Source organism: Capricornis sumatraensis, chromosome 2, assembly GCF_032405125.1.
Source record: "Capricornis sumatraensis isolate serow.1 chromosome 2, serow.2, whole genome shotgun sequence".
In the NCBI taxonomy this organism is placed as follows: Eukaryota; Metazoa; Chordata; class Mammalia; order Artiodactyla; family Bovidae; genus Capricornis; species Capricornis sumatraensis.
The window spans coordinates 92,846,548-92,863,745 of NC_091070.1; the positions used below are offsets into that span (position 1 = coordinate 92,846,548).

Sequence of the window (17,198 nt, forward strand, 5' to 3'; positions counted from 1 at the left end):
GGGTAGCCTATCACTTCTCCAGGGGATCTTCCTGACCCGGGAATTGAACTGGGGTCTCCTGCATTGCAGGTGGATTCTTTACCAAATGAGCTAACAGGGAAGCCTGTTCAAGTCTCTACTTCCAGCTAAAAAGCCAGGCTCAATATACGAGTTACAGATGGATTAAGTCAACAGAACGTAGGCCATCTGAAAATCAAGTAATAAATTCCTGAATTTAGAGGATTCCTAGAAAATTGTAAATAATTTAAAATCTACCTCAGTTTGTACTGTGTTACCAGGTAATTGTGTATTATTTGGCTGAAGTATTAAGCACTGACTTGAAAAAAAAATTAATTTATTTATTTTAACTGGAGGCTAATTACTTTACAGTATTGTAGTGGTTTCTGCCATACACTGACATGAATCAGCCATGGGTGTACATGTGTTCCCTGTCCTGAACCCCCCTCCCACAACCCTCCCCATCCCATCCCTCAGGGTCATCCCAGTGCACCAGCCCTGAGCACCCTGCCTCATGCATGGAACCTCGTGTGGCGATCTATTTCACACATGGTAATATACATGTTAAACACTGACTTTTGACTGTAAGGCTCTTGGTGTGATAAGATGTGAAAAGTTCACACAGATCAGTTTCCTCCCACCTTATTCTTTATCCTTAAGTCTCATGAAATTTGCATTTTCTGATTCTTGCTGCATTTTTATAGTCAACAAGCTATTGGGCTGTCTAGTGTTTAAGTGTTGTTAGCTAAAATTCGTTATAATGCAGTTTAACTACATATTAAATTATATCCTCCAGAATATAACTACACATAAAAGCTTAAATGTGAATGTGCTTAACATTACTGCAAAGCTTATATGTGAAAACAACAATGTGAATGTGTTTAACATTACTGAGTTGTACACTTAACAATGGTTAAGATGGCAAATTTTATGCTATGTATATTTTACAACAGTTGAGGAAAAAAGTTCATTGTAAACCTGCTCACCAATACCCGTTGGATAAAGGGAGTTCTCTGAATCTTAAATGCTGTGCCATGATTTTAGTTTAATTAAATAGTGTTCTTTGGGGGAGATCCCTACTTATCTGACCCTATAGAATTATTGAATGGCTCAGAATATGATGACCTATGGCAGAACAAAATACAATGAAACCAAGCTTTGGCCAAGCACTGATGACAAATTCAGACCAATGTGACACTGAAGGAGAATTTTCAAACTAATCAAGCACTTAGAACAACTTTAATGTCTTAAAAAAAAAAACACAAAACCTTGCTTTCCGAGATTCGTTTAGTTTACAATCACATAATGAATCCAACAAGATTTGAAATAGCTGAAAGGAAAAGGAAAAAGATAACTTCTGACAGCTCAGTTACTAGGTAGAAATGGCACCCTGGAACCTTATCTTTAAAGTGGGTAAAAATGAGATAAGGAACAGATTTAAATTTAACTGCTGCTAAGCATCTGTTTCCAGCTCACCTCTGCCCTTATCTGCATTCATTCCATGCACACAAATACACGGGGCAGGAACTACAGCTTCTGCCCAGAATGGCCTGTGAGTGGTGGGAGGAGTTTCACGACTTTCTCCAGGGATAAGGAACACGCTCAGAGGCTCAGCCTGAGTCATGCACGAATGCTGTCACACCCTTTCCCTGCAGAGGACCCGGGCGGGCTTCCTGTCCACAGAGCACAGCAGAACCCCGTCCTACAGAGAGAACCGGGGTGCCGGCGCATGGAGCCGAGGTGAACCCCCCTAGTCCCGCACACTAGAGAGAGGCGGCTCCGATCAAGATGAGAGCCGTCGTCTTTGCAGCCTTTGGAGCGCTGCTTCTGTCGCCTGCTTCCTGTCAAAGCGGTAAGATCTTTCCTTATGATGTCGGGTGGGATTGCTACTTTGTGTCCCAAGAGTCAACTGAATCTAATCTCTTTTACATTTCACACAGACTGCACACCCCCAAAGGCAGAGTGGAATCTTAGTTATAAAAAGGGGGAATCATGGACGTGAAGAGATATAGTTTGTTCACTATTCCCATCTTGTCCAAGAGTGTTCTCTGCTCGTATTTAAAAATTTGTGGCACAGTCAAGCCAGGAGAGCTCTACAATTAAATCAAGAATCAATTTTCTTTAAAAGTTTTTTGTTTTTCTAAGCATTTCCTCTGATATGGCAAAGAATTACATTTTTTAAAAGAGATTTAAAAATATCCCATGTTAATAGCTCCTGGTGAGTCACAAATGAGGAAAACAAGACTATCCCCTGAAAGACAGTGTGGTTGGTCTGGTTTCAGTAATTACTGATGCTAATCAATTCGCATTTCCCAAAAGAAGTATGTGTTTTCTGTTTCACTCAGTACAATGTTAGCCTGTAATTTCCTGCTTGCTCTAGATCAACCTGGGACAGGGGTATCGACAACCTCCTTACTGTCGGGGTTCCACTCTCCAGTGAACATTTTAGGAGCCAGAGAGCTGATGGGAGTAAATGACAGTGAACAGGGAAGATAAAAACTATACAAAAAAACTCCAAGGCTCTATAGAGAAATGCTGGAATCGCCGAGGTGGTCTTAGGACAGTGTGGAGGGCAGTTGCTCGTGTGGGAGTTACAGTGAGTGAGTGCTCTTTCTGGGAGAGGATGAGCCAAAATCAAGCAGAAGAGCAAAAGAAAAGAAGTCTGCAGAGGTGGTTCCTTCAAGGTGCTTGTGGGGTTTGCTGGACGTGAAAAGGGGGGAAATTAAAGAGTGACAAGGTAAGGAGATCATGAGGTAGGGGAGATAAATTAGGATTTGAGATTAACATATATACATTATATACAAAACAGGTAAACAACAAGCAACGAGGACCTACTGTATAGCACAAGCAACTATTCTCAGTATCTTATAATAACCTTAAGGGAAAAGAATCGGAAAGAGAATATATATATATTACATATCTGATATGCATAAAACAGAATCACTTTCCTATACACTTGAAACTAACACAACACTGTATATTAACTCTGCTGCTGCTAAGTCGCTTCAGTCGTGTCCAACTCTGTGAGACCCCATAGACGGCAGCCCACCCGGCTCCCCCGTCCCTGGGATTCTCCAGGCAAGAACACTGGAGTGGGTTGCCATTTCTGTAAAAAGTTTTATATATAAAAAAAAAAGGCGGCAAAGTGAAACGCGGTGACTTTGCTTTCATCAAAAGGGGTTGGGAAGAAATGGAGAGGAAGACCCCCCCTGTTTAGTGGCTGAAGTCTCTTCCCTGTGGGTCAGTCCCTCTCCAAAGCCTTTTCTCAGGTTGAAACACATTTCAGGGACATCATGTCAGATGAACCTGTATAAAACACTCAAATAAATGAAAAGACACACACACAATTTAACAAGCATTCGTTCTTAAGGAAAACCAGGCTCTAAGGAGTAAAAGACTTCTTTGAGCGGGATCAGAGCCAGAATTCTCATGCAAATGGAATCAAGGCTTGTTGACAGCGTCACTGTTCAGCAGGTTTTCAGGCATGACATCTTGCTCAATCACTGGATTTCTCAAAAACAGACACACACTGGGTTTCCCAGATCTTGAAGGGATATAACTCGTACAGCATGTTTTCAGCCTCCATTTTCCAGCTCTGTGCCAGCCTGAAAAGACCCTTCTCTTCGGGTGATGTCAGATGCGAGAATTTTCCAAAATGCCCAAGTGAGCAGGAGGATTTGAGTGGCTGTACTCAAGTGGCACACCTCTACACACAGGCATAGAAGAGAGCCACTTCCCCAATTTTTCTTTCCTTTAATCTTTCTTCCTTTACAAGGACACCCTCTGCTTACGCCCCGAATTCAGTTTTTGTGATCTCAAGGTTATGAGGGAGACTTCAATTTCACCCGAGGGGGAACTGGTAGAGATTAAAGCCGGAATAGAAGCCGGCTTTGAAGGAGAGCGAGGTTGCTAAACACTAACTAACCTCCAGGATTCAACAAGTAGGAATTCAGAGCTCATGTGAAAAGAGGTAACTGGCAGAGTAAGGCATTTTAAATCGATATGAGTATTAGGTTTATATTCAGCATAAAAGCCTGTCTTAAGGTAACGTTAGAAATGTGAGAGAATCTACTTTCTCTACACGTCAAGGATTAATTTATGGAGAGTTACATAATGAAAAGCAGGTTTGAGTGTTACGGTTTATTTTGTTTTTAAAATTGCTCCCTCAAGAATTAAGATTATTAGTATCAATGTGCCAACTAAGTGACAAAAATTTGTACTACGTAATTTGTTTTAATACTCTTTTTCTTTTCATTTCCAACTTCTTGAATCATCAATTTCCTCTTCTAATTTTTCTGCCTTTGTCTCCTCCTCTCTTGAAATCTGGCATTCCCCTACAATTCTGCTTTTGGGCTATTTCTTCTCACATCTCTCCCTATAGTACTTTCAAGCACAAAATCAAAGTCCTGTCTCTACCCAGACTAAAAGGCCCATACGTCTCATGTGGGCTCCTGGAATTCTGGATTCCACATTTAAGTCTAACCTGCCACGGCACATTCTCATTCTAATATTGCGCCAGCAATTCGAACTCAGGAATATTCAAAACTGAGATCTTAGCTTTCCCCTGTGTTGGACCCTCAGAACCCTTGCCTTCGCCATGCTCCGTCTGCCTCTCCTCCGATGTTGTCCAGAAGACAAACCTCCCGGTCATTTTTGCTTCCTGCTTCCCTTGCACCATCTCCAGATGCTAAGTCCCTTTGAGCCTTCATTACCGAGTCTCATGTGTTCATCTTCACCTCTGCACTGCCATTACTCCAGCTCTGTAACCCACCAACTTGAGCTGAAATGATTACAGTAGCCTCCAAATCTAGACAGCATATTAAAAAGCAAAGACATCACTTTGTCGACAAAGGTCCATATAGTCAAGGCTATGGTTTTTCTAGTAGTCACATACAGATGTGAGAGTTGGACCATGAAGAAGGCATAGCGCTGAAAAACTGATGCTTTTGAACTCTGGTGCTGGAGGAGACTCTCGGGGCTTCCCAGGTGGTGGTAGTGGTAAAGAACCCATCTGCCAATGCAGGAGACATAAGAGACGTGGGTTCGATCCCTGGGTTGGGAAGATCCCTGGAGGAGGGCATGCCAACCCACTCAAGTATTCCTGCCTGGAGACTCCCAGGGACAGAGAAGCCTGGGGGGTTACAGTCCATAGGGTGGCAGAGAGTCAGACACACCTGAAGCAACTGAGTACGCATGTGTGCAGAAGACTCTTGAGAGTCTCTGGACTGCAAGGAGATCAAACCATTCAATCTGAAAAGAAATCACCCCTGAATATTCATTGGAGGAATTGATGCTGAAGCTGAAGCACCAATACTCTGCTCACCTGACACCAAGAGCTGACTCACTGGAAAAGACCCTGAAGCTGGGCTAGACTGAAGGCAGGAGGAGAAGAGGGCGGCAGAGGATTGAGAGGCGGTTAGATAGCACCACTCACTCAATGGACATGAATCAGAGCGAACTCGGGGAGACAGTGAAGGACAGAAGAGCCTGGTGTGCTGCAGTCCATGGTGTCGCAAGAGTCGGACACGATTTAGCAACTGAACAACAAAGCCTCCAAATCAGATCCCTTTGCCTCTCACTTCTTACCCTCTTAGCCTTTTCTCTACCCTGTCATCAAAGTGACCTTAAACACAAGTCAAATCACGGTTATATTAGTTTCTATTACTACTGTAATGAATTTCCACAAAATTAAAACACAGGGTGTATTATATTTCTGAAGGTCACAAGTCCTGAAATCAAGGTGTCAGCAGGGAGGCTCCAACAGAGAGCCTGTCTTCTTGCTGTAGTCGCTCTCTCGAAGCACATGCATTCCTTGGCTCATGGCTCTTTCTCCAACCTTCAAAGCTGGCAGCAGAGCCTTTTCCAGGATCTCCAACTTTGGCCCTCTTGCCTCTCCCTTTTATAAGGAGTCTTATGATTACATCTGGCCCACTGGCCAATCCAGGGTGCTCATTCCATCTCAAAATCCTGAAGCACATCCACAAAAGTCCCTTTGGCCACAGAAGGTAACATATTTGCAGGTCCCAGGCATTAGTGCATGGATTCTTCAGGGAGCCATCATGCTGTCTACCTCAGTGGTCATCCCTCTGTCCGCAATTTTGTCTGCATACAACCTCAGCAACTGTGAATGGGCACGTGATTTCTTAGGACAGTTTAGGGGCCCTTCAAAGATTTGGCTGTAACCTACTGTTTCAACTTCATCTGCCAGATGTACCTTATTTGTATAAGAATGTGCTTTTATGCATCTTCTCCATTAGTGTGAGAATTGAAGACAGGAATTGTATTGATTTCAAACTGTGCTTCACTGGCATATAAACATGCAATAAACATTTGCTAAATCAACTCATCTGATATTCCCAGATCCCACATCAGCCGACACAGTTTTGGCCCGTGGCCACTCATCACCTACCAGATTCTTAGTCTTCTATTAAATTCCACCTCTTTATGTACCTTGCTTCATCTTGGCTCATGTTCATCTTTTCCTTGACATTCGGCCCCAACACCTAAATCCATTAAATACTGTCTGAATGCCTATACAGTTTATAATCAATATGACATTAGCCTATAATGGTTTAAACTGCTATTTTTGTTTCCTCTTACAGTATTATAATTCCTTACATACAAAGAGTTGTCATCTAGTTTGGGTTCCTGCATGGGTTAGCATGCTGCTGGGGCATATGATATACATTAAATGCTTTCCTGTTGATTACCTGACCTATAATGACTGTTTAAAATAAAAAGTATCCTAAATTCTACCATTACAGAAATTATGTAGCATAAGAAATCTAGTTTTATTGTCTCCTGAACAACAGATATCCCTCAGTGATGAATCATATGTTAATACTTCTTTTCAATTACAGGCATGGAATATGATGCAGACAACTTGGCAGTGCCAACCTTGCCTATTAAGACCTTCCGTGGAGCTCCCCAAAATTCTTTTGAAGAGTTTCCCCTTTCTGCCATAGAAGGCTGGACAGAAACCACCAAAACCGTAAAAATCAAGTGCCCTGAAGAACCTGATTCAAATCTCCATGTGAATAATGCTACCATGGGGTACCTGAGCAGCACTTTAAGTACCAAATTGATACCCACCATCTACATCCTGGTGTTTGCAGTAGGAATGCCGGCCAATGCAGTGACCCTGTGGGTGCTCTTCTTCAGGACCAGAACCATCCGGATGACCATCTTCTACACCAACCTGGCCGTTGCAGACTTTCTGTTTTGTGTTACACTGCCCTTTAGAATAGCCTACCATCTCAACGGGAACAACTGGGTATTTGGCGAGGTCATGTGCCGGGCCACCACGGTCATCTTCTACGGCAACATGTACTGCTCCATTCTGCTCCTCGCCTGCATCAGTATCAACCGCTACTTGGCCATCGTTCATCCTTTCACTTACCGGGGACTGCCCAAGCGCACCTATGCCTTGCTAACGTGTGGACTGGTGTGGACAATGGTTTTCTTGTACATGCTGCCATTTTTCATTCTGAAGCAGGAGTACTATCTTGTCCAGCAGGACATCAGCACCTGCCACGATGTCCACAACACATGCGCGTCCTCGTCACCCTTCCAGCTCTACTACTTCATCTCCTTGGCATTCTTTGGGTTCCTAATCCCATTTCTGGTCATTGTCTACTGCTACGCAGCCATCATCTGGACGCTTAACGCAAAAGATCGGAGGTGGTTGTGGTACATTAAGGCGAGTCTCCTCACTCTTGTGATTTTCACCATTTGCTTTGCTCCAAGCAATCTCATCCTTATTATTCACCATGCAAACTACTACTACAGCAACACCGATGCCTTATACTTTGTCTATCTCATAGCGTTGTGCCTCGGTAGCTTGAATAGTTGCCTAGATCCATTCCTTTATTTTCTCATGTCAAAAACCACAGATCACTCTACTGCTTACCTTACAATGGTGAAATCATCTTAGAGAACAAGGAAAGCTATTTATGCATAGAGCTCTATTCTCCAGCTCCATTTTTAAGCTCCTAAAACACAATGCTTCAAAAGAAAGCATTACATACACCCTAGCTTTTTTCAAAAAAAGTGTCAATGCAGGAGAAAAGATACCTCTCCTCTCTTCATGGCAACTGACACATCGGCCCGACTGGTACTTCAAGCTCTTGAAATATCCGTCTTCCCTACTTCTAAGAGGTTTCTACTCTAGATGACTTGAAGGTTGAGGATGGAGCAGGGGCAAGGGTGCAGCAGGGGCGGGGGCGGTTAAGATCTCTGCTTTTAGTATCTGGTGTCATTTTTAATTCTTCTGCCTCCTTCAACTCTCAGGCTGCTGGCTGCCTCATCAGCCGATTCTATGTGTATAGTATCTCTCAGTACATCTGTTGTCCAGGCCCACCTCTGCCTTCTAACCATTCTCATCACTGCCAGCCTGTCCTCCACTTCTCAGGCCACTGTTAGTTTTGTTCTTGTTTAGTTACTAAGTCACGTCTGACTCTTTTGTGATCTCATGAACACATGATCTCATGTAGCCTGACACACTCCTCTGTCCACGGGATTTCCCAGGCAAGAATACTGGAGTGGGTTGCCATGATTAATCTTCCCCAAATGCCAGTTTGAATATATCACTCAAATCTCCCAGTTTAGAAACCTCCATTGACCATTCACTGCTTTGGAATAAGTTTGAAAGATTTAGATTAGCATTCAGGACTGACACTAACTTTATCTACCAAAAAACATGCATGGGATGTAAACACTGGCTGAGCTTCTCCTTTTTCTATAATCTACACTTCTCATTCTGCCCCTGCCCCTCACTGGAAAGCTATTTCTAATATGTTTGCCTTAATTCTTTCCATCTCTCGAAGTCCTCAAAGGGCCACTCTTCCCTGACTCTCTAGTCAGAAGTTCATTTTCCTCATCTGAACCTTCAAAAAACTTTTTTGTATTTCTATTATGGCACTTTAGAGAGCTCACTTGTATACAAATGTTAATTCCATAAGCACTTACTAAGTACCATATGCAGTAGAGAAGGGGTTTGTCCTCTCCTTCTCTAAGTTTCTAGTAATAATGTCAGGCCCCAAGTTTTTCCAGGGTCTGTGGGGCAAGGCTCCATGCTTCGCACATCCTGTGGTTGAATGAATGAAATAATAAAATCTCAAGGCACCTAAACAGCATGAAATTCAATTAAACTCATACTGAGAAGGCAAGGTAGTCCATATGACAGGGCATAATATTTCTGGTTGGCCACATCAAAAAAGAAAAAAAAAAGAAAGCTAAGAATATATTTAAGAAGTCACTTATAAGTTTAAAATAATGGCTCCATTATTTTTGTCCTTAAACATAGTTTTTATGGGAAAATGATATTTTGTGGTAATCTTTCCCTCAGTTTAGACATCAGACAGAAGGTGATTATTAGTGGTTAAGGGCATAAAGGATTGTGAGATGAATTTTCAAATTTGTAGGAACATGCATTGACTGTACACTTTGTAGTGCCCATCAAAACAATAAAAGACATTTTAAATGCTGATTTTGTGAGTGTGCAGAGTTTCCTATTTCATTGGACTTAAGACTACAAAAAAAAAATGTACACAGAGAACATTTACAGTATCTGTGTGGTTACATGAAGAGTAAAAATAAGGTGAACACTAAAGCAAAGCAAGCAAAAAAAAAAAAAAACTAAAATAAAATAAGTTTCTAGATGACAAAAACCCCAATGGAAGGAACTGCTTTCTGCAAAATAATGAACTGTAATACAGTTTTACCTACAGAAAAAAAAAATTCAACACTATTCACTTGTTAAAAGCATACTTAACTTTTATGCAGTAAACGAGAACTTTTGGGGTGTATAATTCATATGCCTCCCAAAATTCTCAAGAAAAGGCTTCAACTTAAAAATAGCTCACAATTCACTGCCTCCAGTGACTAGATCTAAAAGTGTGCTCTCTGCAAACATATGCCAGGCCCACTTCCCAGCCTTTCCCTCAAGAAATGGAAGGAATCTGGTGCGTATGCAACGTTATACCTGAAATACCGTTATCGAGGACCAAGAATTCTCATCAACTTATATCACTGTCCTCAATCTTTGATAAAACTGAGCATTCTAACTAAGATGTCATCCATTTTGACTCTTAATGACTATATACTTTGGCACAAGCTGTACTTCATATTGACAATACCAGTAATGTAATTTTCCTCTATTATTTTCCAAGGCTAGAATTTTGGAAAGTACGGCACATAAACAGCCCGAGAAACAGAACTGAAAATTTACAGATATCAAAACAGCAGAGGTTCAAAGACAAAGAGAGACCCCCACTAAATAACAGAATCAGGTGTTTTTTTTTCTTCCCCAGGGAAAGAGAATGTGCTGGGAAAACAACGTGTCAAAATGAAGGAGCAGAGAAAGAGAAATGCCTTTAAAGATGGCAACTTGACCAAATCAGATTCATCACTTGGGGCTGTAGTGTTTCATCATCTCTTGTGCTTAGTCACTTCAGTCTGACTCTTTGTGACCCTGTGGACTGTAGCCCATGAGGCTCTATCGTCCATGGGATTCTCTAGGCAAGAGTACTGAAGTGGGTTGCCATTTCCTCCTCCAGGGCATCTTCCCACATGTCTGCATTGCAGACAGATTCTTTACTGTCTGAGCCACCAGTGAAGCCCTTTAATCTCTCAGTTAATGGCAATATATTGTCATTCAAGCTTCTAATTTCATAGGTCAACAGTGGTTTAATGCCTGCTCTAGCTCAGATTCCTAGGCTCATATTCAGGCCTCTAATTACACTATTAGAGCACCGCTTTCACACGTAGGAGGGTTTCCCTGGTAGCTCAGCTGGTAAAGGATCTGCCTGCAATGCAGGAGTCCCCGGTTCGATTCCTTGGTTGGGAAGGTCCCCTGGAGAAGGGATAGGCTACCCACTCCAGTATTCTTGGGCTTCCCTGGTGGCTCAGCTGGTAAAGAATCTGTCTACGATGCGGGAGACCTGGGTTCGGTCCCTAGGTTGGGAAGATCCCCTGGAGAAGGGAAAGGCTCCCCACTCCAGTATTCTGGCCTGGAGAATTCCATGGACTGTATAGTCCGTGGGGTTGCAAAGAGGTGGACATGACTGAGTGACTTTCACTTCACACTTAGGGGAGGCCCCACAGAGAGGCGGTGGTGCACAGACACCTGGGGGCTTCTGAGTGCTCTAAAGAGGTGCTGTGGAATTGCACCTGGACCTAAAGTCCTGAGATTGGGGTGCTCAGGAGTGGACATCCACTGCTTGCCTATAAAGGTTTGTGGAGTCAGTCTCACCTCAAAGACAATCCCCCCATGTGGTTGTCAGCAGAGAAACCCAGGTCTACCTCTGCTTTGCATGCAGAAGATCCCAATTTGTGGCCGGAGCAGGCCTTGTGTCTAGCGAAGACTTTGTGACAAAGACGTCAACACACCACCCGCTGACCTGCATGGCAGCTCGAGGTGCCACTTAACACTAGCCACATTTCATAAACCCTTTCTGGGGGTGCATGCGCCATGTCAAATGCTATACGCTTATACATACATACATTATAATCAGTGTAACTATGTGTTAATAGGGAATTATGTGTTAATGTATATTATTCATTTACTACCTTATGTAATCATTTAAGCCTCACCATAATCCTATAAGGTAGGTACTATAATTTTAATTTTACATATGTGAAAACCAAAGCATAAAGAATTTTAGTGACTTGAGTAAAATCCCTAGCTAATCGGTGGCAAAGCCAAGATCTAAATGGTTCCTGTCTGTCTCCAAAACTAAGAACTTAAGCGTCCAATGCTGTGTCACGTGCTACGGCCACAGCTACATCGGTAGGGACAGCAGGGGGCAGCCTGGTCCTCCTCGCTGACAGGGTCTGCTCCCCCAGCTGGGATGAGGGCACACAAGGCCTGGCTTGAGTCTCATTCTCCCTATTTTTTTTTTTTTTCATAGGTAAGCTCTTTTTTTGGGTGACATGCTCCATGTCAAATGCTATACACTTATATATATATATATACATACACATACTATAAAAAAATAGAAACTCAATAAAAGTGAAAAAATAAAACAATGTAAATCCTATTCACTCCATGCTACTAAATTGCCTCATTAGAGCTGAAGAAAAATATTCCCCAAGGTAGGGCCTTTGGTTCTCTGAGCCTTCCCTGGGATGGCATAGCCTTACCCTCTGTGCTTTATGGATGCCTCATGTAACTCACCTTCATCTGATCCTCACAGCAACTGTTAGGGGTGGTGATAATGGTACTTAATTCATAGGGCTGCTATGACTTATTCCGAGGACTATATTAGGTAATATACATAAAGTACCCACTATCACGGGTGGCAAACAACAGGTGCTAAATAAACATTTGCCATAGCCAAAAATGTTCTTCCTGTTCCAGATGAGGCCATTCCTGGCTTGTAAAGACCAGTACAAACAAGATGCCCACTCCTTTGGGGCTGGATTTGCACCTAGGGACACGGCAGCCACAAGTGGCTAAGTCCCAGGGAGTACCAGGAGACAGTTCTTCCCGTCCACCCAGTTCTTCCAGGGTGGCCAGTATCTACGGGATACCTCACAACCACAGTATGAGCTCTGCGGCCAGCTGAAACCCTCTGCTCTGCAGTGGGACCTGGCCAGGTCAGTTTCCTCCTGTGCCTAGAACAAACCAAGCTGGTGCCCATGTAGCCCTGCCATTACCTGCTTGCATCATCCTGCTCCCACCCATCAAACCAACTCGTCCTTACCCTTCGCGAACTGCTCCTGATCCACCTCCACACCAGCCTGTCTTAGGATTCCAGCCCACAGCAACCCCAACCATCTCCGAGTCACTCTGAGCATTCCTCGTTTTGACACTTGGCCACCACACTCGCCTCCACTGCTGTGGATTTTATGTGGGAATGCCCTCTGTCTCAGGAAGTTTCTAAGCCTCTTGAGGACAAGGACAGACCATTCGAATGGCATCATGTGTCCCTTGGATTCCCCCCTTCCCCTCTCTCCCCAAACTGGTCTGTAAATTTAAAAGAAACACACCTATTATCTAAACAGAGTTGAAATTATATATATGTATATATTCTTTTTTGAATTCTTTTCCATTATAGGTTATTATGAGACATTGAGCACAGTTCCCCATGTTATCTAGTAGGTCCTTTGGGATTAAAATATGCACACTACTATATAAAAAATAGACAACTAACAATAAATAAATAAAAAAACACACCTACTAAGACTTACCATGTATTTCTGTGTTTTAGCCTGGTATAAAACATCCTGGTAGTGCCGGGCAAAGTCAGGATCCACATTTTTAATCTTAGCAGTGGGTAACAGCAGGCTGTCTACAGTTCTCAGAGGATCCCCTTCATCAATGGCTTCATTGATGTATCCCACAGCTACAACTCCTAGAAAATGAAGAAAAAGAATTCCTTTTAAGTGACAGTACATCATAAGTTTTCTTGAATCACCTATAGCAAAGATCGAGTTAGAAAGGGGGGCTGGGGAGACCACACATACACACAAACTGCAAGAGCTAATAAACAACTACAGCTAAGGCTTACATGGGCTTTCCTGGAAGCTCAGCAGGTAAAGAATCCGTCTGCAACGCAGGAGACCCCAGTTTGATTCCTAGGTTGGGAAGATTCCCCTAGAGAAGGGATGGGCTACCCACTCCAGTATTCTTGGGCTTCCCTGGTGGCTCAGATGGAAAGAATCCACCTGCAATGTGGGAGACCTGGGTTTGATCCCTGGGTTGAGAAGATCCCCTGGAGCAGGGCATGCAACCCACTACAGTCTTCTGGCCTGGAGAATCCCAAGGACAGAGGAGCCTGACAGGCTCCATAGGGTCACAAAGAGTGGGATATGACTGAGCAACTAAGCACAGCACACAAGGGTACACAGTAGGCCAATGTACAGAAGTCAACTCATCTTTCTACAATTGCAATGTGCAATCTGAAAATGAAATTAAGGAAAAATTCCACAATAGATTCCAATTACAAATAGATGACAAATAGAATAAACACTTAGGAATGAATTTAACAGAACAAGGATATGACATATATACTGAAAATTATGAAAGACCGTTGGGAAAAAAAGATGACCAAAATAAAGGGAAAAATTATCCCACGTTCATGGATCAAAAGGCTTCATACTACTAAGATGGCAGAGATCTCCAAATTGATCTACAGATTCAATGCAACCCCTATTAAAATTCCAGCTGCCCTTTTTTTTTTTTTAACAGAAATTGACCAGCTGACTCTAAAATTCATACGGAAATGCAAGGGGTCAAGAAATAACCAATGTAATGCAGGGGGTAAAAAAAACAGCATAGGAGGACTCTTTCTAATTTCAAATTTACTACAAAGCTACAGCTAATACTGCATGGTACTGATATAAACAGAAATCCATAGGTGAATGGAATAGAATTTAGAGTTCAGAGATAAACCCTTACATCTAGAGTCCACTGACACCTGACCAAGACAATGCCACAGGTGAATAAGTCTTCATAGCAAATGGGCACCGACAACTGAATGTCCTCTGCAGAAGGATGAAGTTGGACTCCCTTCACTGCATCACACACAAAAATTAACTCAATACGGAATACAGATCTAGACGCAAAAGCTTAAACTATAAATTTTTAATGTCTTAGAAGAGAAGTGAGGGTAAATCTTTGTGGCCTTGTGTTAGGCAATACTTCTGACCTATAAACACCAAAAACATAAACAAGAAAAGGAACAAAGGGACGTTGTAAAAATTAAACCTTTAAGAGGTACACACTATTATGTATAAAATAAGCCACAAGGATATACTGTATAACACAGGCCGTGTAGCCAATCTTCTAAAGTAACTATAAATGGAATGTAACCTCTGAAAGTTGTGAATCAATATATTAATCTGTAATATGTAATGTGTACATCAACAATAAACATCTGTAACTTACATAATTTGTACATCAACTATAATTCGATAAAAAATGATTAAACCTGTAATGCTTCCACGGACACCACCAAAGAAATTATCTACAGAATAGGAGTAAGTACAAGTTCTGTATCTGATAAGAAACCTTAGGTACCTGATACACAAGAATAGCAAGTATATAAAGAATTTTTATAACTCAACGATAGAAAAGAAAACCCAATTTAAAACAGGTAAAGGACTTGATCAGATATTTCTTTGGAGGAAATATACAAATGGCAAATAAGCACATGAAAAGATGCCCAGTATCACTAGTTATTAGGAAAATGCAAATGCAAAGCACAAAAAAATACCACTTTATAACCACTAGGATGGCTATATTGAACAAGACAAACAATAACAAGTGTTCTGAGGATGGGGCGAAACTGGTGGTGGAGATGGAGGATGGCAGCCACCTCGGTAAACTAAGGCAGCTCTTTAACATATTAAGCATCCAGCTTCCATATGATCTGGTAGTTCCACTGCTAGGTATATACTCAAGGGAACTGAAACCTCATGGCCACACAAAAGCTGACACATGAATGTTTATAGAAGCAATATTCACAAGAGCTAAAAAGTAGAAACAACCCAGATACCCATCAGCTGATAACTGGATCAACAAAATGCATACCCATGGAACAGAATATTACCTGACCTAGAAAGTAATATTGGAGAAGGCAATGGCACCCCACTCCAGTCCTCTTGCCTGGAAAATCCCATGGATGGAGGAGCCTGGTAGGCTGCAGTCCATGGGGTCGCTAAGAGTCAGACACAACTGAGTGACTTCACTTTCACTCTTCACTTTCATGCATTGGAGAAGGAAATGGCAACCCACTCCAGAGTTCTTGCCTGGAGAATCCCAGGGACAGGGGAGCCTGGTGGGCTGCCGTCTCTGGGGTCGCACAGAGTCATACACGACTGAAGTGACTTAGCAGCAGAAAGTAATATGAAGTATAATGATCCAACACTGATGGACCTTGAAAACCTTATGCTGAAAGAAAGAAGCCAGACACAAAAGGCCCCATACTCCATGATTCTCTTTATATGAGATACCCAGAATAGGAAAATCCATAGACACGAAGCAATTGGCCGTTGCCAGGGGATGGCAGGATAAGGAAAAAGGAATGACTGCTAATGGGCAGAGTTTCTTTCTGGGGTGATGAAAATGTTCTGAATTTAGATACTAGAGATGGTTGCACAATTTTTAAAATATATAAAACCACCATAAAAACACAATAAAATGGGGAATTTTATGGTATATGAATTATATCCCAATAAAGGTGTTGTAAAAACAGGAGATAATGTTGGCCCATGGAACTTGTTAGTTCAGTATCAACACCGTTTCTTTAGATTTGAATAAAAAGAGAAAGGAAGTACTATGAAAAATAAAACAGGAGATAACTTGACATACAAGTAACAGCCCATTTCCAGCGTAAGCCTCACTTAGACAATAATGCCGAGTACTGCTACTGGACGGAATCAGAGAATACCAGGGCTAGAAGGACTTACTGTAAAGAGGTACAGAAAAGAAAAGAGAATTGCTAAGAGATTTGGATATGCATTCTATTATTTGGTTTACTCTACTTCGCCACTTAGTAAAGAACTCCTAAGAGACAGTTCAAAACCAAACAATTCCCTATAGTGTTAGCAGAGTGACTTCCAAGGTTAATATAGTCCATTTCTGTCCAGTGAATATTCCGTGAGGACGAAAATGTTCGGGCCATCCAGTATGGTAGCCATTAGCCACATGTAGCTAATGAGCACTTAAAATGTGGCCAGTATAACTGAAGAATTTAAAATTTTATTTACTGTTAATTAGTTAGAATAACCACAGGAAGCCGGCAAGTGTAGGTAGGTTCCATAGAAATCACCAAAGTCGTGCATGTTTGGGGAAATTTTTAAGGTCCAAGTATGGCTAATTAACATCACAAATCCTCTAATACCATCTGGGAAAATAACATCTGGAACCCTTTGGATGTACCAGAGGATGAATAAGCATACCCACCAATTCAAACTTCTACTGTCTCTACTATACACAGGATCTTAGGACAGACTGACAGGTCCAGGAACGAGAAGCACAGAAGCCACGTCATGCAGTTGGAAATATTTGAAAGTTTAGCAGAAAGGACCTATTCGGAGGCTGCTTCTCAATACTACATTATTCTTAAAAATAAACTATAAATCAGTCATACTATAGTGTATGTATGCATGGGTATATTGTTCATGAATATACGTACACAAAAGTACACACGGACATGTACATACCTTCACATACTAACAGGGGGCTTCTGCTTCCC

General features: G+C 42.0%; 2 protein-coding genes across 3 annotated transcripts in view; one reads left to right on the forward strand and one right to left on the reverse strand.

Annotated features, from left to right (window-relative positions):
• The window catches only part of IQGAP2 (IQ motif containing GTPase activating protein 2), a 307,112-nt gene that overhangs the window by 79,220 nt on the left and 210,694 nt on the right, over window positions 1-17,198 (reverse strand). For both annotated transcript variants that reach the window (XM_068966679.1, XM_068966681.1), the window contains exon 13: window positions 13,189-13,352. In XM_068966679.1, the coding sequence (XP_068822780.1) occupies window positions 13,189-13,352 (164 nt within the window). The remainder of the gene's footprint in view (window positions 1-13,188; window positions 13,353-17,198) is intronic.
• F2RL2 (coagulation factor II thrombin receptor like 2) lies at window positions 1,673-9,437 on the forward strand. The gene is made up of 2 exons (XM_068966682.1): window positions 1,673-1,849; window positions 6,858-9,437. Exons 1-2 carry the CDS (start codon window positions 1,786-1,788, stop codon window positions 7,928-7,930), a joined length of 1,137 nt encoding a protein of 378 aa, XP_068822783.1. The 5' UTR covers window positions 1,673-1,785; the 3' UTR covers window positions 7,931-9,437.